Here is a 25,400-nt window from a genome sequence, read left to right on the forward strand (position 1 = left end):
TCAGACATCCTCCAGTTTTTCTGTCTTTCCACACACCTCCTGCACTGGCATTGGTACCTCCTCTTCCTCTGTGCACTGACTGGATCCAGAGTTGCTCTTTTCGGAGGACCAGAGACCTGAAGACCCAGTATGATACACATTATTAAAGAGTCATTCCTGCTATGCAGCACAATTTCATGCCATGTTTTAATATATTGAGTGAAATATTAAACTCAAAATGTATATATATAGAAACCACATAAATTAATTTAAATTTGATCACTTATTACAATGAAATTACTATAGTGAATTATAAATAATGTATGTAATGTTTCTAATAAATATATTATTAACAACACTCTGAACAGTTGGTCAGTCCATCACAGATAATATAAAATAATATAATAATATAATTTAATACTATTTTATTTCTAATGAATATTATAAACAACACTCTGAACAGTTGGTCAGTCCATCACAGATATTATATTATATTGTAATATATTATATTATTTCTAATAAATATATTATAAACAACACTCAGAACAGTTGGTCAGTCCATCACAGATATTATTATATTATATTATATTATATTATATTATATTATATTATATTATATTATATTATATTATATTATATTATATTATATTATATTATATATCCTGTTATGTTCCACCTGTTAGGCATGAGAAAAAAATTATTGAAAATGCATTATACATTCGTATAAGTGTTTGCGAGTGTCACTACAGCTACAGATAAAGCCACAATACACACAACCTTTCACTGTTATGCTGATGATACTCAGCTCTGTATTTTTTCGCGCTAGACGAAACGCACCAATTCACAAAATTAACAGAATGCATAGCTGATATAAAAATGTGGCTAACTAGTAATTTCCTACTACTTAATTCTGAAAAAATACAGAGTTTCTAATTATTGGGCAAAAACCTCTGCACATATTAACCAAGAATACTGTCTAACACTTGATGTCTGCTCTGTTAAGTCTTCGTCGTCGGTTAGGTACCTGGGTGTGCTCTTTGATACTAATCTTTCATTTGAAAGCCGCGTGTCTAGCATTTGTAAAACCTAATTATTCCATCTTAAAAAAATATATCTAAATTACGTCATATGCTCTAAATGAAAAATGCGGAACAGTTAGTTCATGCGTTCATGACATCAAGGCTAGATTATTGTAATGCTCTACTGGGTGGTTGCCCTGCACGCTTAATAAACAAACTCCAGCTGGTCCAAAACGCAGCAGCTCGAGTTCTCACTAGAACCAGAAAGTATGACCGTATTACCCCCGTTCTGTCAACACTGCATTGGCTCCCTATTAAACATTGTATACATTTTAAAATATTGCTGACTACTTACAAAGCGCTAAATGGTTTAGCTCCCCAGTACTTGAGCAAGCTCTTAACGCATATAGTCCTTCACGTCTATTGCGATCTTAAAATTCTGTCCAGTTGATAATACCTAGAATATCAAAATCAACAGCAAGCGGTAGATCCTTCTCTTATTTAGCACCTAAACTTTGGAACAGTCTTCCTAACATTGTCCGGGAAGCAGACCCTCTCTGTTAATTTAAATCTAGACTAAAAACACATCTCTTCAACCTGCATTCATACAGAACATTATACATTTCTATTATTCAAATCAGTTAAATGATTAATATATGGCTGCATAGATTAGGTCAGCTGGAACCGGGGACACTTCCTGTAACACCGGATGTACGCGTTACATCATAAGAACAATGGCATCTACGCTAATGTCAGTCTTTCTGTTTATTCCGAGGTGGAAGATGACTCAATTTTTTTCTAAAAACAAACTTTGTTGTATTATTTTCATGTTATCACTGTGAAGCTGCTTTGACACAATCTGTATTGTAAAAAGCAGTATATAAATAAAGATGTCTTGACTTGACTTGAGTTGACAATAAGCTTGCGGATCAAACTGATGCAGAGGAAACTGACCAATAAGAGGACATATTTTTTCCATATGACATATTTTGGTATGCTTTGAAATGTTGCTTCGTAAAAGTGAACCGAACCAGAAAGAAATTGCTACACTAACAAATTAAGTCCCTGTTTGGGAACGAAGCAAACAATTTACAGGTCTGAAAACACCCTTATACTATCATACTGTTCATGCATTCATACGGTTCACTTCAGCGGTTTTGTTGATGTGAATTATAGTGGCACTGACCGGTTGATGCTGACATGATCCATCCACATGGTCGTGCATGTCTGCTGACAAGAAGGAAACAGGTGAACAGAACGCACACACACACACATGCAAAACACAGACTCACCGAGATCCACACATTATCTGGAAGAGGTTGATAGAAAGGGAGCAAATGATTGGAGAAAAGGAGAGAGAAAGAGTAAACAGGTCAGTAGAGAACTGTGTGTGTGATAGTCTGTCAGCTGGAAATACCACAACAGTCCAAATTTATGTAAATGGTTATAAAATGAATATAACAGGCTGAAAAAATCACGTCAGGGTTCAGATACTCACTCTGGGTGTGCAGTAATGGTCTAGTAAAAGCAGGACGAGGGGACAGAGTATATGTCTGGACTTTCACACACATCTCACAATTGCTGTCAATGCATTTGTAGCCCTCATCACATGTACACACAGCATCACTTTTCGGTGTACAGTTCTTCTCATACTTCATATCTGCAAAATCAAAACAGTGAAAGGGGTTATGTAGAACTGTATGTGTCCATTTGTGTTTCTTCAACTGTGGTACTTCCTTAAATCACTCACTAGTTCATTAAATTTAGTTTTTTCCTTGAACTTTCTTTAAAAATGTAATTTCCACCATATTTCAAATCACTATTCTTTTTGTTGAGTAAATGGTGGATAACATTTTAAAACATTTATTTATATACAGGATTTAAAAAATGGCAAAATTGTACACAACCAGAGTATCATTGGAAACTTTCATATGACCCACAATAGAAATGTTCAATATTCAAATTTACCTTTACTTGTCTTTGTTTTATCACATTTAATCTCAAAGATGCTCTAAGCTGAATATAAATAAATGTACACAAAAACTATTAAAATAGTTTGTTGATTATTCTCTTTATTTGAATCATAATAGCATAAATGCAATAATTAATATTATTTTTATGGTTCAATTTTTGTAGCTATTCTAAAACGTAGGGTCTTGGAAAATAGTAAAACTAAAGCTGTAACTACAGTATGTAACTAAGTACACAAACTTTATTAGGGGCAAAACTGTTTCCTACTACATTTATAATGTATATAAATGGTTATAAAATTAGTTTTCACACCAAGAACGATAACTAAGATTACTATAATAGTGTCCACACCATCGGTCGACATTGTTCTGTTTATTATAAGCGCCTGCTTGTCTGTCACTTTAAATGCTCAAGCTCGATATAGCAGGATTGATTCTGATTGGCTGTCAATGTTTTTATCATTAAGCAGCTGAATGAAATCGTTCTGAAGGTGATTCCAATGATATCGTACTCTGTGGCTGTGCCGTTATCGTTACAGCTGTGGTGTGAACTCTGCTATTCTTTTAATATTGAGAATGATTTTTAGAACTACATCTTTATCGTTATCTTTATAGTTACCGTCCTTGGTGTGAATGGACCTTAAAACTGTACACATACAAAAATGTCAACGCATTTGAAAAGTAGGTTATAAAATTTACAATTTTATACAAAAACAATGTGACCTTCATACAGAAAGAAACAACTGAAATCTGTTAGTATGAGTACAAACCAAACCCAAAGACATAAAAGCACCTGTACCCATATTGCTTACTAAAGCACAGTCATTTCACCGAGACACAAGTGTCAAAATAAAACAGCAAACTCAAACACAGGTTTTGTTTTTCTGCTGACTCACAATACACTTCTCGATCCACCTCAGGATATTCACTTTTCATTTCTACTCATCTTTTTTATCACAAGTCACAGCCTGGTTATGTGACCTTAAGCATCTCCAATCTGAGCTAAAGAATCATTTGGCACGGGTTTCACAGAATCATGTGCAAACTTTCTGCATAATTTGCAGGATTCAGCAGTCATTCATATTGTAAACAACATTTGTACAGAATTCACTTCCACTGTTAAAAAACAGTTCAGCATTGTTGGTCACCAGCATGGGATATTGCTGGTTTAACTATTTGGTCAAATTCCTACTGAACAACTACTGAACAAATTCCTTTGTTCAGTTACTTTAAACTACTTGCACTTCCTCTCCTTTTCTTACTACTACCTGTTTACAAGTATTTTGTTTCTACTTGTTGTTTAATCGTCAAATTGAATCTACACATTAAAAAAAGTTGCTGCCTCAAATTTGAAAGTACAATCAACTTAAATGTTTAATTCATTTCAACTTAAATTACATTAAACTGACTTAAGAAATTATTTGAATCTTGAATAACATAAAAAAAGTTGAAAATTGCTTAACTTATTTTGATGAGTAAAGCAATGTAAAAACATATGTTGTCAACTTATTGATCATATCTTTTTTTCACAGTGATTTAGCAAGGCCTTTGCATATCAAAACATCTCAGACATCTCAGTAGGCAGTTATTTCCGTTCCGAATAATAAATTCCGTCGCTCAGGTGCCATTTTTTTCCAGAGCTACACGTGTATTTTTAACATTTGCTGTCCCATAACATGTTCGTTACCAGACACTCAGACATTTCTCAGACCCCCACCTACCTCCATACTAAAAACCCACCAAGATCTGCTGAAGGGGAAGCCCCCGTCTTGTTTTACTGACATGTTTGGTATTTCTAGTTTACTGATTCATCTGAAGATTCAGAACACAGCTAAACGAATCATTGTATGAACATAAAACGTGTTTGGTGACATCACAAACAAAGAAATGGAGTGGACGTACGTTCTTTGGTGCACATCGTGCAATAATGACAATTAAAATTTTCATTATAGACGTCAATGTAGAAGCCAGTTCCGCAAGTGTCACACTGAGTATCAGATGAGCTTGTTCCGCATCTCATTACCATAGACTGTCCTGTTTAAACACACACAAAGACAGGGAAACACATGTAATGAGATGTACTGGCAGAATCATGCTGATTCTGCTGCTGTACAGGCAAAATAATAACAGTGTGGTATTCAACACTGACTAGTTTGAGAGTTTACCAGTTTGAGTTCAGAGAACAAGTCATCCTTATACGAGAAACCAGATGTGTCATACTAAGACGTTAGGTAAATGTCATCAAACCATAGATTAACTGAACCCTGAAATACTCTTACATAATACAGTCGGTTTTGGTATGTTCAAAGAGTACATCCAGTCTGCATAAACAGTCTCCAATCAATTTTGTCTCTAAAATTATTCCTATTTTAGATTGTCCTGCTTTATTACACACGTATTTGGTTCATACATGTTTGTTTAACTCAATACAGCCCTCTAAACTCAACTCAATTGATCTAATCTTAACTGATGATAGCTTAGCTCATTTTAACTCTTCTTAAGTTTAACTCTGACTCAACTGTGCTCATTTCTCTTCAAACTGTCTTATGATTGCACCGGAGTGATGAGGCAGCATTTCATTTACCTGGTTCACATTTTTTGCAGCACTTTTCATTTTCTAAGTACTCTGTGCTTTCATCGCACGTCAGTGATTGGACGAGAGGAAGGACATGTGACGATAGCAGGAGGACAATGAGCAAAGCAAGCATCTTACTGGAAGAGAAAAAAAGAAGTTTGTGAAGGTTCAGAATGACACATGACACCTGGAATGACTTTCAAAGTGTTAGCAGCATATGTAAAGAGTCATACAAATCATAAATGCATTACTTGGCTGTAAATGACTGATAAAGATGGCCTTTCTTGTTAAATGCTTAATATAGCCTACTAATTATTGATAAATAACTTTTTTCATTTATATCAAGTTCTTAATTTATTTTAAGATATTTTAGCACTAAGTTATGATCAAATACATATAGGCTACTCTACAGAATATATAATTTTCTAAATGCAATTTATGCTAAATGCAACACACACATATTGCATTGCACATATTGAAACAGTCTTTTTTAAACAATTACAAAGCGTCGACAAACAAGTTGATTTTGTGGCTTTATGAAGCATGTGTCATTATATTATTAACATTTTTACCAAAAATCAAGCTCGAATTGAGTTACAAGGTTTTTGACCAGCACTTTTCGTCATTACAACGGCCACATCTGAGGCAGTAAGTGCATCAAATTAAGTTTTCATCATCCAACAGGTTATACAATTTACTGTAGCTATGTAGGCGATCAGTTTTTTCTATCATTTGGTCAAAAGCTCATGCTATTATAAAAGATGAAGTGCTACGCACAGGATATTTAAGACACTACGAATGCTAGACTAGACACTCTTCTTCATTCCTCAGATACGCCTACATAAAGCATTAATCTGTATATGGCGTTTCTTGAGTAAAGAAAACGCTGTACTTATTCAAACAAACAGTTCTTTATTTACCCTTGTATTGCAGACAAGCAGAGACGGTTCAAATGCGGCACTTCATTCACCATATAGGTGGGTTTATGAGGTTTTACCATAGACTATTTACCGATATTTTGATGATCCAATTGAGTCAAGATTAGGTTTAGTCACAAGCTCTACTTAATACTTTTCGTTGGCTAAATATTTGCAAAACCCAAAGACAGACATAAAGAGAGACTTGTGTTTGACTTTAAGCAGCGCTGCCCAGACAGGTGACTGGCAGCCTGACATCAAAGTACCGCGAGACTGATTAGAGAACATACGGCTCTGTATGCTTTCGAATCACTCTCGCGGTACTTGACGTCAATACACCAATTGGTCTGTGTGTCGCCGCTTCAAGTCAAACACACCTGATAATTTATGAAAAAAAGACAAATTATGGAGATACATCGCCTGACAGCGATGATATGTATTTTCACCTAGCCTAGGTTTTGATAAAAACAAATAAAATTTTGTTATAATGAGCAATAGGTTAGTAGCCTAACGTCCTCTATAGGCTACTGTGTGAATAAGTGAATGGAATAAGATTATACAACAATCTAAATGATTATACAACAATCTTTTGAGCATTCTTAAAATAAAAACCAGAATAGATTACCGCCCTCGCTGACTTACTAAATTCAGCTTGACCCAGTTATGTAGCCTATATTTGAGACTTTCATTTTTATTCGCTTGAACTTTTAATTAACATTGATATAAACATTTGTACCCTTACAATAAGATTATTATAGCTTGTGCATCACATAGTACATTTTAACTAGCTTGCTATTTACCATACCTGTTAAATCCTTTTATATTTGCAATGAGAAAGAGTAAAGTCTTACCTTGAAACTTTGTACAAGCAGGGAGTCAGTGAGAAAACGACGAGAGATGTGAGTTAGTCAGGCCCCTCTGAAACTTTGAAGATGAGGGGACAACATTTCAGCATTAAATCTTTATCAGAATGTCAGATGAGTCATCTATGAACTAAAGTTCGGCAAACGTTATTGATGACTTTGCCGTAGGACCCCCAATTGAAGCAGCATTGCTCTCTGTTAATATTTCTCCTGCGCCTCTTTTTCCTACCCCAAAGTTTCCATCAAATGTTTCATGTCTTGTTTTAACTTTCAAATAGTTCCAAAACAAACTCTCTCTTTCTCTCCTTTCTCACTCTCTTTGAAACAAATACATGCGCACAAAAGAACACTGTAGATGAAAAGGGTCTTGTGTCTCATTCTGAGTAAAACCATGAGTAAAAATAAAAAGCTAGCACTACAACAGCTACTCATTCTGAGACGTAAGATTAGTAGTGAGGTCAATGGTGAAATAACGTCCGATCACACAGAATCCATGAAGCTCATCATTTTATTCTGAGCTCAGATTAATGAAGATGAATTAAAAGACTGGTTTGTGTAAAGCAGGCCTACATTATGTCTGAAATCAGCCTCAATGGGTTTTTTGTGGATTATTTTACAAAGCACATATTCAATTTGTTTTATCTTGATCTGTCTCCCCAACTGTTGTTCACACATATGAGCTGTCAACTCGTTGGTTTTATTCAGAACTGATACCACTGAGAGTGAAGAGTCATGTCTTTCTTGTAGACATGCCACTATAGCACACGTGCACACACACAAGTGAAGTTAAGTGTTTACAGTAAAAGGAGGTCTTACCACAACATCTCTATAACCGCTAAGATATTGTGAAATTGGTTCATGCAGATAACATCACCTGCTGACAGGCATGCGACCTTAAAGAACTCCAGTCTTTTAGTAAAAGAGTTTTCCCCCTTATGAGTGAGACCCCTCTTCAATGCTGTCATATTAGGTCAATTTAATTTTCTACTCTGTCAAAAATGTTACTGTGGAGGTGTGGCAGAGTACTTTGTATTTCAGTACTTTCCTCTTAATGTTTTCACACTTTCCCTTATAAGTGACATCTGATAGCAAATTGTGAAATAACTGATGTTCTTTTGAGTTAAGGGCTGCAATGAAAATCCTGACAGATAATGGAATATTGTCTTTTTGGATTTGCATTTGTCACTTTAGTAAACTGGTCATCTCTAGCAGATAACCTGTGTTCTCCTTTATACTGCAAGTTCAGTATCCAGATTCAGGAAATGTCTTAAGACACCTATTATGCAAAATTCACTTTAACATGGAGTTTGAACGTAAATGTGTGTTGGTGTGTGTACACAACCACCCTATAATGATAAAAATCCACCCACTCTTTTATTTTAGTGTCTTAGAACAAGCCGTTTGCAGTTTCTATGCAATGTGATGTCACAAATGCTTAGACCCCGCCCACGACTGCTGATGGACTCTACCCTATTAGCATAAAGTGAGCTGTACACTCTCCACCATGTTTATACAGCCCGATCTCACGACCTCACTCGTACGAATTAATACGATTTTTGCTAAATCGTACATATTTTACGAGTTGCCCAATTCGTATGAATTTGTACGAATGACCTACCCCTGACCCCGCCCCTAAACCTACCCATCACGTGGGTTGAGACAAATCGTACAAATTCATACGAGTGAGGTTGTACGAATTCATACGAATAAGCCACTTTTTAATCACTCGTACAAATTCGTATGAATTGGTCGTGAGTTAGCGTTGGTTTATCTCCTCGCCAGAGCATTTAAGTTACAGCAGCATTCAAGTAAGAAATGTATTCTTATTAAAGCTACTAAGTTATTCAATCAAGAGCAGTGAGTGATTTTCTGTTTTTTCTTTTGTTGTTTGATTCATATTAACAGCATATAAATCAGTAGGTACTGTATATTACGCTGCTTTCATTTTAATACACAGATCTAAAATAGCCTACACATGCAATTTCTTTACTTGCTGTTTACATTAACAGACATAATCGTATGTGTTTATGTGAACTGTGTGTTTTTTTGACATAACCTTGTGTGTATTTGACAGTTTAAGTGCAATAAGACATGAAAGAGAACTTAGTTTAATACTCGCGGGATGTGCCGCCAGCTCTTTGTGCGCGTGCTTCGGATGTAAGCGCTTAGACAAACAACTTTTTGCGCATGCGCGTGCGATCTGTGTTTGTGTTTGGAGCTCCGTCGAATTGATTCATTAATCCCTGATTTTCTTCTTTACCACTCATTTATAAACAAGCACTTTCTATTTTTATATCATGTGAACTTATCCTCGACACTATTCCTTATAAAAAACAATCGGATTGCTTTGATATCGCTACTTAGATCCAACTTTCCGAATCTCGGCTAATAGCCTTTAGCCCGCTAGCATTTCACGCGTGGCCTCGCGCCTATCGACCCTCTCATTTTACACCCGTTTGACTGAAAGGATACGGGTTATATCCATCATTTCAGTCCTAAATTAGTAGTGATATTGGTAGTATCACTACTAATTTACTGTTCATCTGTTATAATGGCGAACATATCGGATGTGTGTCTAACGTTACCTCTGAGTGCAGGTGAGGACACATTCGAGCTGGTTTCGGTACGATTGGAGCTGGAGTCGGTGGAGAAACAGATCCGCGTTCTGCTGGTGAAGCAAGCCGAGCTGCGAGATCGGCGATCAACGCTTGAAACATCACGCGCCGATGCTCACAAGTCAGTGGTTAGTAACTTTTTGACTCCGACTTCGTCTACTCCGTGCGTTTCTCTGCCCAGGAGGACGCGATCATCTCTGCCTTCATTCACTCCGGCACCGAGGCAACACCACGGACCCTGGGTGATCCCACAGCGGAAGACACGAGCCAGGACCAGACCAAGGACTTCGCCCCCCCTCCCGGTCTTCGAGATCTCCACCCGGAACCGCTTCTCCCCTCTTCGCGAGCCGGAACGTGACGCCGCCGTGATCATCGGCACTTCCATGGTCCGTCATGTCCGTGCTACCTCAGGTAAGCGTAAGGTGCGCACTCACTGCTTTCCTGGTGCTCGTGTTCTTGATGTCGCTGCACAGATTCCCGAGATCCTGAACGGTGACGAGCGCGTCGGAGCTGTGGTCCTACACGCGGGGACGAACAACATCAGGCTGCGGCAGACGGAGGTTCTGAAGAAGGACTACAGAAGCCTGATCGAGACGGTTCGCAGCACATCGCCTGAAGCAACGATCATCGTGTCTGGACCGCTTCCCACGTACCGACTAGGACAAGAAAGGTTCAGTAGATTATTTGCTCTAAATGAATGGTTAATGTCATGGTGTAATGAACAGAAACTGCTCTTTGTAAATAATTGGAATCTGTTCTGGGAGCGACCTAGGCTCTACCGTGCTGATGGCCTGCACCCCAGCAGAATCGGAGCGGCTGTTCTGTCGGACAACATCTCCAAGACGTTACACACCATATGACTAGTAAGTCAAAGTCCAAATCACAGTCTTTGCTGTCCCAACTTAATTGATATAAGTAGTGTAGAACATTATATAGAAACTGTGTCTATTCCTCGCTTAGTGAGGCCAAACAATAAATCTAGTGTAGGATCTAGCAAAAATCTTATTGTAATTAAACCAGAAAATCTAAATATCAGTGAACAAAAACAATTTCTAAAGCTAGGTCTTCTAAACATTAGATCGCTCACACCTAAGGCGGTTATTGTAAATGAAATGGTCACAGATAATAGTTTCGATGTACTTTGCCTTACTGAAACCTGGCTTAAACCAAATGATTATTTCGGTCTAAATGAGTCTACTCCACCAGGATACTGTTATAAGCATGAGCCCCGTCTGATCGGTCGTGGCGGCGGTGTTGCAACAATCTATAGAGATATTCTTAATGTTACTCAGAAAACAGGTCACAGGTTTAATTCGTTTGAAGTACTTGTGCTAAATGTTACGCTCTTAGATGCAAGAAACAAATCCATATTATCTCTAGCCTTGGCTACCCTATATAGACCTCCAGGGCCCTATGCTGATTTCCCAAAAGAGTTTGCATACTTTCTCTCAGATCTATTGGTCAATGTCGATAAAGCAATAATTGTTGGAGACTTTAACATACACGTAGATAATACAAATGATGCGTTAGGGACTGCGTTTACAGATTTATTAAACTCCTTTGGGGTCACGCAAAACGTCAGTGGTCCCACTCATCGTCTAAATCATACACTAGATTTAATTATATCATATGGAACCAATCCAACTGATATAAATATTATACCGCAAAGTGACGATCTCACTGATCATTACATGGTATCTTGCGTAATACGTACTGCTGAAATTTGTCATGTTGCACCACGTTATCGACCAGGCAGAACAATCCTTCCAACCACTATAGATAGATTCTCAAATAGCTTACCTGATCTATCTCAGCTGCGCAGTGCACCCAAACAAACAGATGAACTAGAGGAAATGACTAGCAGTTTGAGCACCATGTTCTCTAGTACACTAGATATTGTTGCACCAATTAGATTAAAAAGGTTAGAGAGAAAACTAAAGCCCCATGGTACAACAGTGCTACGCATGCAATCAAGAGAGAAACTCGTAACTTAGAGCGTAAATGGAAACAAACTAATTTAGAGGTCTTTAGAATCGCGTGGAAAGACAGTATGTCACGTTATAAAAAGGCTCTAAAAGCAGCAAGGGCTGAGCATCTCCGCAAACTAATAGAAAATAACCAAAATAATCCAAGGTTTTTATTCACAACCGTGGCTAGACTAACAAATAAACAAACATCACCAGAGCAAAATATTCCATTACAATATAGTAGTAATGATTTTATGAATTACTTCAATGAGAAAATAGAAAGCATCCGAAACACAATTGTAAATATACAATCCTCTATGATGTCTTATGATTCAGCCTCAATTATGGCCCCTCTAGAACAACTACACCGCTTTACAACTATAGGACAGGAAGAGCTAAATAAACTTATCATTGCATCTAAACCAACAACATGTTTATTAGATCCAATACCCACTAAACTACTGAAAGAAGTGTTACCTGTAGTCGAAGAGCCTCTTCTTAATATTATTAACTCGTCTTTATTTTTAGGTCATGTTCCAAAAATATTCAAGCTGGCAGTAATAAAACCTCTCATTAAGAAACCGCAATTAGATCCAAATAACTTAGCAAATTACAGACCCATCTCAAATCTTCCATTTATGTCTAAAATACTAGAAAAAATTGTGTCCGCTCAATTGTGCTCTTTCTTACAAGAAAATGATATCTATGAAAAATTCCAGTCGGGATTCAGACCGCATCATAGCACAGAAACTGCGCTAGTTAAAATTACAAATGATTTACTTTTAGCTTCTGACCAAGGCTGTATCTCAATACTAGTTCTACTCGATCTAAGCGCTGCGTTCAACACTATCGATCATAAAATACTCCTGGATCGACTACAAAACTACACTGGTGTTCAGGGACAGGCATTAAGCTGGTTTAGATCTTACTTATCAGACCGTTACCATTTTGTCTGTCTAAATGGGGAAAAATCAAAGATAACGTCAGTAGACTATGGAGTGCCGCAAGGATCGGTGTTAGGCCCTCTGCTATTCTCAATATATATGCTGCCACTTGGTAATATTATAAGAAAACATGGAATTAATTTCCACTGTTATGCTGATGACACTCAATTATATATCTCATCACGACCAGATGAAAACACTAACTTATCTAAATTGACCGAGTGTCTAAATGATATAAAATTTTGGATGACGTGTAATTTCCTGCTATTAAATTCAGATAAAACGGAGGTACTACTTATTGGTCCAAAAAACTACCCACAAAATCCCTTACAATACAACTTTAATTTAGAAGGATGTCCTGTTACTTTATCCACTACAGTAAAAGACCTGGGTGTTATACTAGACCGCAACTTGACTTTCGAAAATCATATTTCATATATTACAAGAACAGCCTTTTTCCACCTTAGAAACATTGCTAAGCTACGCAACATGCTATCTGTTTCTGATGCAGAAAAGTTAGTTCATGCATTCATGACCTCGAGACTAGATTACTGTAATGCTTTATTAGCTGGCTGTCCTGCATCCTCAATCAACAAGCTACAGTTAGTGCAAAATGCAGCTGCTAGAGTTCTTACTAGATCAAGAAAATATGATCATATAACACCTATTTTATCATCTCTACACTGGTTACCTATTAAGTTACTTATCAATTACAAAGTATTCCTACTGACCTATAAAGCCCTAAATGGTTTAGCTCCTGTGTATTTAACAGACCTTCTATCGCCATACAATCCATCGCGCTCTTTAAGATCACTAAATTCGAGGCTTCTGGTCATTCCTAGGATATCTAAGTCCACTAAAGGAGGGAGGGCGTTCTCGCATTTAGCTCCTAAACTCTGGAATAGCCTTCCTGATATTGTACGAGACTCAGACTCGCTGTCCCAGTTTAAAACTAGATTAAAGACGCATCTCTTTAACCAAGCATTCACTTAATGCTTAACCTTTGATACTGCTGAATCAGTTCGAATGCATTAACATTATGAACATCAGCTATGCTAATTATTTCCCATCTGCCTTTCTGCTGTTATCTCGGGACGCTAGTCCCGAGGTAAATAGCGTTCGTCAGCTCCAGTTTGTATCCAGCCTCTCACGGAGACTTCAGATGCCCCAACGCCTGTGAAGAGACGACTCGACGCCTGTGAAGAGACTACTCAAAGCCGGCGATATGTTATGCCATAAATTAATACTTGATTAACTAACTGTATTTTTCTATGTACATTTCCGAAATGCAATTTCTGTAAAGCTGCTTTGAGACAATGTGTATTGTGAAAAGCGCTATACAAATAAATTTGAATTGAATTGAATTAGAAAACCATATATCAGAGGTTTAGCCTGATATGGCTTTTAAACACATGCGGATAATAAACTTTCATGATGATGAAGAACTGCAATGTCGTGAGAGTGTGACCGCGATAGAGATGATAATCAAAACCAATCAGATGTTATAGTTTGAGGCAGAGTATTCTGAGATTATGATTATGATGCTCTCCAAGAAGGGGGTCTCCAATCAGAGACCACTTTGAGATCTATTTCATCTGCTGAATTATTACTTGAGGTAAGGTTCTGTAAAAAGGCTTCTGTAGTTGAATAAATGCAGTTGCAGGCATGACACCAAACATGAGATGAAGGTACAAAGTCAGCAATCAGAGACAGAAAATTGACAAGCAATACATAGGACTACACAGACAACAAGTCTGGCGCGAACAGAAGGTCCTTCTGTGAGTCTGATGTACCTGAACTAAAACTGAGGGTAGATATACCCCAAACTCTTAGTCCATTCTATTAAGTACAGGTGTGTGGGAATTGGAAGCAGTGGATTAAGGCTGATGAAGATAATCTCTTGACAGGTACATCTCCCTATGGAGAAAATGAATGGGATTTTTATTTCCGGAACCCAACTGTTGCCCTCTATGCCATCAGTCAAAAGTCAGGCGGCAACAAGAGACTATGCCTGAATCCGAAATCGCTCCCTAAACCCTCAAATTTAGCGTTATTTGAGGGGACAGACATTTGTAGTGGTGTCTGAAACCATAGTTGACGTTATTGAGTGCACTCATTCAATCCCACATTGCACCGTGTGTCGAGTCGATGTACGCTCAACGCCTGTCCTTCACTGCTTCAATCGAACATTATTAGTGGACTAACGTAGTGAATGAGGGTTTAGGGGGCGATTTCGGATGATTACCAGCAGTTTTCTGCCCTGCTGCTATTTGAAATAACAGCACTTTTGCTCATGAGTCATGACACATTGTTTAATTAGCCTATATCTTAAGAAGAATGTCTATAATACCTATAAAACTGTTAGCATTCCCATTCATCTAAATGAAAGATTAATATAATACAAATCTGTTCATCATATAAAGCGATCGAGCTCCATTTTTAACATTATATATGAGAATAATTGTTTAATCTGGCAGCAAACCCTGCTGGTGCAGTATTGGCCTTGTTGGTCAAGCTAATGAAACAGCAGGATCTTGCCATTTGAGCCATGTGGTTATGCATTGCAAATTAAATATCAAAACTTAAAGAAGATGAAAAGCCATCTGAATTTAATACACAACTAGCAGAACAATGTTTTGTTTTGTTCTTTTTTTAAATTAGTCTTTGCACTGTGTCACAGAACAATCCGTGGGCATTTTTTACAATCTCCATGGTTACACTGCAGGTCACAGGGGAAATGGAGACAGGATGTGGTTTCAGAGGTGAGGAAGTTATTTCTTTGCCTCAGCAGCTAAGTGCAACGTTCTGTCTGCTATTATAAAAAAAAATCTTTAACTTTTTCCTCAACCTAGAAGTGAACGTTTTAAGAGCCTTATTAGCTCATATTCCACCTAGAGAAACATAAATAAAGACAAAACTTGTAACAGGGAGAGCTTTGAAAACATTTCCTCAGCTGTTATGCAATTCAGAAAAACATGTACATAAGCCATGTAGGTATTTTTATGTGCAGTCTCTGCAGTGGTATGAGAATGTGCCATTACTTAAAGGGATAGTTCGCTCATAAATGAGAATCCTGTCATCGTTTACTCACTCTCAGGTCGAACTCGAATTCATCGTTTACTCACTCTCAGGTCAAACTCATAACTTTCTTCCCTACATGGAACACAAAAGGAGACATTTTGAAGAACTCCTATTTGCATGCATTGACAATAAATGGTGACCGAAGATGTCTAGCCTAAAGAGGGCCTCACAACCACCATAAAATATGATAAAAGTGTTCCATGACTAGTTTTCTGAAGCCATATTGTGACTCTTCATGAGAGTAGAAAGGCACATCATAACAACCATATGTGTTCCAAAATTGGCTCAAAATATCAGACATGTTTGATATCCTCCAACTGGATGGAACAGTCTGAAGCTCCTAATTTTTATGCCCATCATACATATACGCAATTCTTTTGTGAAATCTACTCGGACTGGCCAAAATCTGCAGGCTGGCTCCAACTTTCAGCAACTGGAGTTAACTCATCCAGACTAATCAGGATAAAAGTCACAGTGTATTCCAGAAAATTATATCGATGTCTGACTCATTTGTGTCAGATCTTATCAATGAATCGGTTGATCCAAAACCATTTTGAAAGATTCAATCTGACCTGGTTCTCGAGATCAAATCACTTACTCAGTAATCCGGATGCAAGTTGCAACATACCAAAACATTCTTAAAAAAAATCTTTTTTTAGGAAGAAAGGAAGTCATGCCATTAGGTTGTTTCATTTTTCGTAACTTAAGTTTTCTTTAACTCTAGTTTTGTAGATCAGAGAGTTTGATATAAAAAATATGTATTAGGCTATAAGATAAAGTGTATTCTCCAACTCAACTTAAGACATCAACATAGGGTTACACTTTATTTGAAGGTGTCATTGTTAGGATTCATTCACATAGAACGAATTATGCTTTGAAAAAACGCAAGATGTGGGCAGTGGAACGAGGAAAAAAGCAAAGTCTCAAGATGGGTTTTTTAAAAGTTGAACTAATTTTAACTTGAGCGTTGCGTTTTTAGAATGCCGTGTTAGCGCAAAACGCTGCAAAAGCCGCAAAACGTGAGCGCAAGGGTTATACACGTCCGTTTAGCGCGTGTTTACATAGAAAAACAATGGAATAGTAGCACACTGAAATGGAAAAACGTGTTCTGTGTGAACAGCACCTTACAGTGTAATTAGGCCTAGATATTTAAGCACTGAGTAATATTTATTAACAACATAGACTACTTACACAATATAGGGTTAGGGTAGGGTTTGTAACATAACAAGGACACTGTAAAATAAACTGTTACTCAACATAGCGATGCTTGCTTTAATACTTTATGAACGTTTAGCACATTTGGTGTTCTGCAGTGTGGCGCCATCACTGTGTAAAGACTGTACTTCTCAATGTTGTAATAGAAGTTTTACTTAGAGTAGGCTACTTTCGGTTTCATCCCGCCGCTCGAATTCCTTCCTGAACACCATAGGCACGCGAGGAGGAGCGGACTATTGTGACGCATAACATTTCCAGTTAACGACTGCCCTTCCTTCTCCGAAGAAATGGACGGTAGTGATACTTCACAAATCTCACCTTTTTAACACGCTTTTCTGTAGTTATTTGCTACAGTAAGGATGATAAAAAAAGCTTTTGGGAGGATATTAAAGGAAAACGTTGCATTGCCATGATAAGAGGTAAGTTCACGCGCTGTTCTCAGTAAAGTCTCTTTATCTCTGGCGATCTTTAATTTAGCACTTTCAAGTTTAAGTGTGGGCGTCGGGACTGTGCCGTAAGGTTTAAACGGGAGGAGGGATGTTCAGTATTAGTAGTTTATGTCTGTGGGGGTCTGCCATTAACAATAAAATCTGTATTTGATACTGTGTGTGGTTTATATCTGATGTCAGTTTCTCATGTAGGCATTAGGCTATTTCGCAACAGGTTAGGCTACTGTAATGATACTCTGTTTGAGATAGGCCAACAAGGAAATAAGAGTTCATATAACTCTTGCATTGTCTTGACTATGTAATGCTGTGAAATTAATAATTCGGCAATTATTTACTGTTACCTGCACCTACTTATTCCCTCTTCTTTTATCCTCCGACCCTCCGCCATGTCCGGACAGTGTGTTTGGTGAAGTAAGAAGCTGCTTTAGCGCCCTCTACAGCGGCCATGAGGAAATGTCAGCTGTGCATTATATTGCTGGTAAGACAGGATTTGCAAAGCAATTTACTCTGCAGTAAGCCGTCATTTTCAAAATTGCCCAGGTTATCGTCTAAAGTAACGCTGTAAAATGTTATATTGGTAAGTTTTTCATCATAGTTGACTATCATTAAGGGGTGTTTTGATTGGTTAAATATTTGGTTACTTTATCTATGGAATGGGGCACAACGTTCAGGTTCCGTAATTTATTTTTAATGATAATGTATAAACCTTTTAAGACAGACATGAGATTAATCAAGTAATTCTATTTGCTTTTGTAGAAGGCATGAGTCAGTGTAATAGATTTTTTTTTTATGTTTCCTGGTGAAGAGCTACCTTACCGGTAATCTTGAAGAAATATCAACCCATCAGAGAAGTTGCTTTATATTGTACATATAGTTGATACAAAAAATGATATGGCTCTTTCATAACTCATTATTTGACTGGACATCTAAATGTTAAGACTTTTTTTTCCACACAAAAAATAATGTTTTTTCTAATGCTCTAATGCAACGAACATCATGTGATAACAATGTTGTATATTCGTTTTTGAATCACTTATTATGTATTTGGGCATGCTGGTATTAAAATGTGTAGGCAGTAGTCCAAACAGCCATTCAGTCATTAAATGTTTTATGCTCATAATAAAGACACAATCTGACCAAAGGATGATTGTAGAAGAAGCTATTTGAAATTGTGTGAGATATCACTTATGGTTTATTCACCACGTTTGAAATGAAAGGTCAAGCAAATGCATTTTCACCCAAATGATCTTGTGTTCCCCACAGATTCTAATCAGCCAATCATATAGGCCTACAATTTCACATTTGGCAAGTAGAGGAGCCGGGACAGATAAAACAAGTTGTCTTGATAATGAATACTGGTCTAAGAAGGGATTCTGCTGTGATAAATGTCATCCAGGTAAAGCAGAATTCAATGCTTTAGTTTATAGATGTGAAATGTGTCAACGGAATTGCTCTTTATGTCCAGTTTATGTCCTTTCATTAAAGGGTCACTCCACCCATTTGCATTAAGCTTTCCATTGTTAGAAATACGATTGTTATACGATTGAATGGTCGTTATACGATTGTTATACGATTGAATGGTCGTGTAACACTCTCTCATTTTCCCCTGAGACGAGAGAAATCCTCTATTTACCTTTTTCACTTCCTCCTACAATGACGCAAAAATCGTCATTTTACGTCATTGTAGGAGGAAATGTAAGACAGGGGGATTTCTGTAAAGACTACAAGCACTAGATCTCACCCTTTCAAACCAGCCCATAGGGGGCTGGACCTAATGCGCTAACAGACCAATCACAGATCAGTGCCAGTGCGTTTGATTTCACCGGCAGAAACTTTTTGAAAATATGGACGAAGGAACTGAATACGCAGACGGATGCATTATGGAGGATTGGGATTACACATAGTGTCAGCCATCTTTTTTGGAAGGTAAGCTAGCAGGCTCTTGTTCTGTGGAGAAAGCTGAGTAGTAACTTTAGGGGTTACCGTCCTCTTTTTCCCAGACATGTCCGGCCGTCAATGTCGGGGATTCAGCTTTTGCTTTCAGCGGTCGCCATTCATTGTTTACATGCACAGCTTTTGTTTCAATCTAACTGAATTCATTCTGATTGGTGAATCTGAATGTAGTGTTTACATGAACGCTAAACAAGTGATCGGTTGATGTGCGTTTTAACATTGCTAAGAAAATTCCCGCTCCTCCGTGAGAGATACGAGACCGGTGCGACTCACAGGTGTCGCTCATCAGTAATCATGCCACCGGCCTCGAGTCGTTCTCCACACGGCCTTCACTCGTCCTGCTCGCCACAGTAAACATGATGAATGGCGACTGTAGAACGCAAAAGCCGAATCCCGGACATTTTGGGCGATCTCGAAACACATTTTCGGGCAGACTCACTAGTAGCCTAGACTTGACTTGTCTACTGCGCTCTGTTACCGGTAGGCGTGGCCTCCTAGGGCAGCAAAGCAAGTGCATTCTGGGAGTTGTTGTCTTTCATCCACATAAGCCAAAAATACATCTGTCTTTTCTCAGTCTAGAAAGCTCCAAATTCATAAATAATTTCACATTTCTTCTACATATATTACCCATTTTAAATACACATTCATCTTTCCAGAGGTGGAGTGACCCTTTAAAGTATGTGATGTTCTTTTTTTTTTATTAGAAGAATATTAATCATATAATGGAGCAAAGCTGTTAGCATTTAAAACAGGTTATATGGATAATGTAGCAGCAGGGTGTGTTTTCCACAGAAATCTTTTGTTCACCTTCATTAGATGTTTTTTTTCCTCCTCCTTCCTACTCGTGTTTCCTACTTTAGGATTTAAGTTGAAAAAGGAATGCCCTGAACCGAATAAAAGGTCAGAATGTGAGAAATGTGAAAATGGAACCTACCTGGAGACATCAAACTACACTCCAAACTGCTTCAGATGCCAGAATTGCAAAAAACGTGAATGCCATTATAAATTTCATTTTTTGCATTTTATGGTTTGTAAGGATAGTTCACCCAAAAATGAAAATTCTGTCATAATTTACTCAACCTCACATCGTTCCAAATCTGGAGGACTTTCTTTCTTCTGAGGAACACATTAAACACACACGATATTTTGAAAAATGTTTTAACGGGTTTTGTCCATACAATGATTGTCAAAGGGGTACAACACGATATTGGACTCCACTGACTTTAATTGTATTGACAAAAAAAAAAACATTTTAAAAAATATATTGTTTTGTGTTTCACAGGAGAAAGAAAGTTATAAATGTGTGGATGAACATGAGGATGAGTGAATTATTTTTTGGGAGGAAAGTATCCCATTAAGTGGATGTTAGTTAAAAACATCACATAACCAATTCATACGATCTTTGCCATGTTTTCATATGTCTTTCATCTGTCACTTATCCACAGCCCATTCCAAGATGATATCAGATTGTAAACCATATACCAATAGGGTGTGTGGATGTGAGCAAGGATATTACAAGAAGATATTAGGCGACTTTGAATGGGAATGCTCTCCTTGTAAGGAATGTGGACCTGGACAGTTTAAAACTGGGGAATGTAAGTTTCTCAAGCTTAATTAAGCTTCATAAATTAAATAAAGTTATATATTAATCTTATACATTGTCGGATACCATTGGTTAATGTTTCCATTTTTGTCAGGTAATGGGGAACAGAATACAAACTGTTCGTGCAAAGAAAATTATTACCCTGTTCAGGGTAAAGCCTCCTGTAAGAAATGCGTTGAGTAAGTCACCCTTAAGTACTCGTCAGCCCTGCTGGCACTTATTTAAGTTAGAGTGTATTCCCTGCATGTCGTTGCTGCTCTTCACAAACACTGAAGTGTATTGAAGTAGCACATGAGGATTATTTTAGTGGCTAATTAACAGATCAATTAAGAGATCTGAATAACATAATAATCAACATGTTTCGTAAAGTTTTCTTTATGCCCTATAGATGTGGGGAATGGTGTAAACACTTGTGCATAACCAGCACTCCAATAATCTCTTTTAAATCCTCCAATCCAACAAGTCCTTCCGGTGAGTACTGATCAACATCCATTCAAAATTTGTGCTCATCAGAAACTATGAGTCAGTTGTTGATGTCTGTTAGCTTTCCTCATATTGTGGATGCCAAACTATGAATTTAGAGTATATCGATAAAGAGAACCAGGACAGAAAACTGAAAAACATGAGTAATCTTGGGAAGTCCCGTTTAGCGTTCATGCTCTGTTGCATTTGCCCTGCCATGACTAAGCAAAGTCTATCTGCTGTCCAAAAACAACATGTGTTCAAGGCAAGAGTTGATTTTAATTTGTGTGTTTCTCATCATGTTGATCTTTCAGACAAATTGCCTCCAATACTGGTTCCCGTTTGTGCATGTATCACGGTTGTAGCATTGGGAGTGTTTATGCTATATGAAGGCATCAGGCTTCAGAGGAAGAGGAGTCGTGCATTGTCACGGCAGTCATCACCAGCTGCTCCTGAAGATCAGGTAAAATTCTTCATTAACCTATGACATGAAGAGACCACACACCATTCATCTCCTCAGTGTGAATGATTCACATTTGATGCCAAACGCATAATTACTGTAGTGCTGTTTTCCCAGAAGATGATTCAGTTTTGATGATATATACTAATACGTATACTTTTTCGTGAGGCCCCTCCTTTTGGATTCTTAACTAAAAAAATAATGACATATAATAATGCTAAACTGGTGCTGTATATACTTATTCTCACCAAGGTTTATATTACTGTATTATTTAAAATCACATAATTTACTGCATGAGCAAAAGCTGATTGGCCTCTGCTGATCCTGCAGCCAATGAGATTGCTTGCTTAACATTTAATAGTCTGGTTCAGGTATTACATGCTCTCAGCAAATGTGTCTGTGTATCTATTAGTCTAAGTCGAGCTTTGGTTGAAGTTAACTTTGAATATACTGAATATTGTTTATGCATTTTTTTTCAACGTTTATTGAAGACCCCTGTTGTAAAACATTTCAAAGATATTTCTTAATAATTATTAGTCCATAGGACTCCTGCAATACCTTCATAGAACAACTTCATAGAATCCAGAAACATGCAGTATAGGTGAATTGGAGATGCTAAATTGTCTGTAGGTGTGAATGCGTGTGTGTATGTATGTATGTATCATCCCAAGCCATGTAATGAGGAAAGACCTGGCGAATTACCCCGGAAAAATCATCGCCAAGAAAATTCATGGACAGTTTCTCGCGTATGTCAGAAGATTGCCCATAGAATCTCCAAGAGTTGGATACGACTGAAATGATTGTTTTATGCATGTTATTAAATAATTACGTTTATTCTATGTTTTCCACAGACATTTATTATCACGGTGCCATCAGACAAAATAAATGAGAGTGTTCCTTTTACAAATCAGCCATGCGAACCAGAACAGCACAGAAAACTCCCAGACTGCGTCCCAAGAGAGATCAAAAGTATGTCTGTGTGTATTTGTATTTACACACAAATCCCTGGAGGATTGAGTATAATGACGGTTAAAGATCATTCATTTCTGTTGTCTTTCTCTCCCCCATTTCTTTCTCTGGCTATCGCTCTTGTAGTTCACGAGTTCTTCTATTTTGTGCTGGATGAGGTCCCTATCGGACGGTTTAAAGAACTTGCACGTCGGCTTGGTGTTTCTGAGCAGAACATTGACAGGGCAGAACAAGACCACCGGAACTGCAAGGATGCCCACTATCAGATGCTGAAGGTTTGGAGCGACAGTGGCAGTGGAGGAGGGAACAATGTTTTGCCAAATCACCGCATCCAGATGTTCATAGAAACATTAAAGGACATGTATTTGGTCAACTGTGCGGACAACATCGAGAACAGGTTCCTTTCGCAGGACACAAGCTCTTCATAATGAGGCCATCGGAGGACAATGGAGAACAGGGCATTAATAGAGATCTTTAACTTCCACTAAATTCCAATGGATTCCCTTGAGAGTGGAAGTGCATCTACAGCTGTATTACTGTTTAACACCATGGCATATTTCCAGTTGTCTCAAGATTTCACACTAAAATGTTATGTGAATGTTGTATATATTTCATCAAATTTTTTTCTATGGACTCAGTTTGTATGCTGTATCTGAACAAGGGTGGTGGGGTGGCTGGGGTTTGGGTTGTCATTTTTTACAAATTTAATTGAGATGACATAATATTCCCTCTTAGTTCTCTTTATAATAGCACAAAACTCACGAAAACATGTCCAGCTCACATTTCACCACATTTTACACTATAACACTACTGTTGGGGATCAGTAAGGTTATTTTTATTTTTTGAAAAAAGATTGTCATGTTCACAAAACAGCATTGTTTTGTGCAGCATCAAACATTTTATTTTTTCTTCCGATTTTTAGCAGCCATTACTCTAGTCTTAAGTATTACTTCAAGAAATCAGGGAAAAAAATTTTTTTTTGAGGGGTGAAATTTGACCTGATCATGTTCTTTATATGTTTTATGAGATTTCTAAAAATGCCTTCAACTGTTTAGATTTATTTTTTAGCATTTTTGGAACAAAAGCTCTCTTTAATTGCATTTGTAATGCCATATTTTCTGTGCATCACACTGGCTTTTAATACGGTGCTTCAGCAAAAAAAAGAAAAAAAATAGCATTAAAGTTGTGCATGTGCAAATATAAAGCTGATTTGTCCACATATGATTTGTATTATCAAGTTAATCAAGGTAAGTCTTGCAGATTTGTTAGCTGAATATGCTAATGAGGGGATTTAACATTTTCTGGTTTTCAGTGTTAAAACATTACTTAAACTTTGTTTTAAATGTTCTATCCTCTCCAGCTGAAATGTTTTTTGTTTTAGTTATTACACATATATTTGGCTCATGTCCTCTAGACAGCTGTTTTTCTATTAAACTCTTATTAAACTTGAAAGCAGGTTTAGAACAGCCAATCTTTTCATCTCATTTTCATCGTTTCAACAGCGGACTTGGGTTTTTATACTTTACTTCCCATTGTCTTTCTTTAGAAATGTGTAATGTAATATACAAGCTAATTTCTGTGCATTCATATATCATTAGCCGATTAGAAGCATTTGTTTTTGCTTAAAAACAAACATATATATAGATGTCCCAAAAACTACTTAAATATTCGCAAAAAACATATTTTTCGGATCCCACTGATATCATGCACTTTTTCGCTTTTTTAATAATTCCTGTATGATTTACCCATATATGGTGACTTTATGTGTAATGAACAAAAGCCATCGCACACCTGTTGGTGATAGGTGCGTAGGGAAGGAAGACCAAGCTTGATCGACGATCTACAAATAGGAACCCCCGCACACTATCAGTGCTTGCAAATAAAATTTTAATTTAGCAGAAACGTTTCGGTCTTTCGACCTTCATCAGGCATATACAAATTTACAAACTCTTCCTATTTGAAATACACACATGACCAATCAACAAAGTTACATCTGCAACCACTTAAGCCCATTGATAATCTATAATTGACAACACTCCATCACACAGTTACACCCCGTAATTGTACTCGATTGCAAACATACTTAAAAACAATACAAATTGAAAATTGTGTGTGTGTGTGTGTGTGTGTGTGTGTGTGTGTGTGCGCGCGCGCGCTGTGTGTGTGTGTGTGTGTGTGTGAAATTTGTTTTTCATTCATAGTGATTCCCATTTTTAGATTAAAATGTTTGTTAGGAGCCTCTCTTGAGAAACTTGGTAGTTCAAGCTTTGATAAAAGGGCTTGCCCGCACTAAATCTACTAGTGTTTTATTAGCAGACCATTAAACACTAGACAAGCACCACCCAGCCGTGTCCTCCTC

At 37.4% G+C, this 25,400-nt stretch overlaps 2 protein-coding genes across 2 annotated transcripts; one reads left to right on the forward strand and one right to left on the reverse strand.

The window, feature by feature from the left end:
• On the reverse strand, window positions 1-17,995 carry LOC143728334 (tumor necrosis factor receptor superfamily member 4). Its single transcript, XM_077219351.1, has 6 exons — window positions 17,936-17,995; window positions 5,553-5,680; window positions 4,871-5,002; window positions 2,497-2,658; window positions 2,139-2,225; window positions 1-116 (listed from the first exon to the last, which is right to left on the reverse strand). Exons 1-6 carry the CDS (start codon window positions 17,980-17,982, stop codon window positions 1-3), a joined length of 672 nt encoding a protein of 223 aa, XP_077075466.1. The 5' UTR covers window positions 17,983-17,995.
• tnfrsf1a (tumor necrosis factor receptor superfamily, member 1a) lies at window positions 17,120-24,493 on the forward strand. Its single transcript, XM_077208959.1, has 10 exons — window positions 17,120-17,564; window positions 17,993-18,072; window positions 18,858-18,990; window positions 20,408-20,536; window positions 20,993-21,142; window positions 21,245-21,329; window positions 21,539-21,621; window positions 21,927-22,075; window positions 22,924-23,041; window positions 23,168-24,493. The coding sequence occupies exons 2-10, from the start codon at window positions 18,040-18,042 to the stop codon at window positions 23,467-23,469; spliced, it is 1,182 nt and encodes a 393-aa protein (XP_077065074.1). The 5' UTR covers window positions 17,120-17,564; window positions 17,993-18,039; the 3' UTR covers window positions 23,470-24,493.
• The last annotated feature ends 907 nt before the right edge of the window (window positions 24,494-25,400 follow it).

This window comes from Siphateles boraxobius, unplaced genomic scaffold (genome assembly GCF_051911475.1).
Source record: "Siphateles boraxobius isolate OS27281-9 unplaced genomic scaffold, OSU_SipBor_1 12, whole genome shotgun sequence".
NCBI lineage: Eukaryota > Metazoa > Chordata > Actinopteri > Cypriniformes > Leuciscidae > Siphateles > Siphateles boraxobius.

Coding starts and splice junctions, on each gene's coding strand:
- LOC143728334 (XM_077219351.1), bottom strand. CDS start 17,982: ATGGCGGAGGGTCGGAGGATAAAAGAAGAGGGAATAAGTAGGTGCAG. Junction 2,226..2,496: donor ACCATTACTGCACACCCAGA/GTGAGTATCTGA, acceptor TCTTGTCAGCAG/ACATGCACGACCATGTGGAT. Junction 117..2,138: donor CAAAACCGCTGAAGTGAACC/GTATGAATGCAT, acceptor CTGGGTCTTCAG/GTCTCTGGTCCTCCGAAAAG.
- tnfrsf1a (XM_077208959.1), top strand. CDS start 18,040: ATGAGGAAATGTCAGCTGTGCATTATATTGCTG. Junction 20,537..20,992: donor ATGCCAGAATTGCAAAAAAC/GTGAATGCCATT, acceptor ACTTATCCACAG/CCCATTCCAAGATGATATCA. Junction 21,622..21,926: donor CAATCCAACAAGTCCTTCCG/GTGAGTACTGAT, acceptor TTGATCTTTCAG/ACAAATTGCCTCCAATACTG.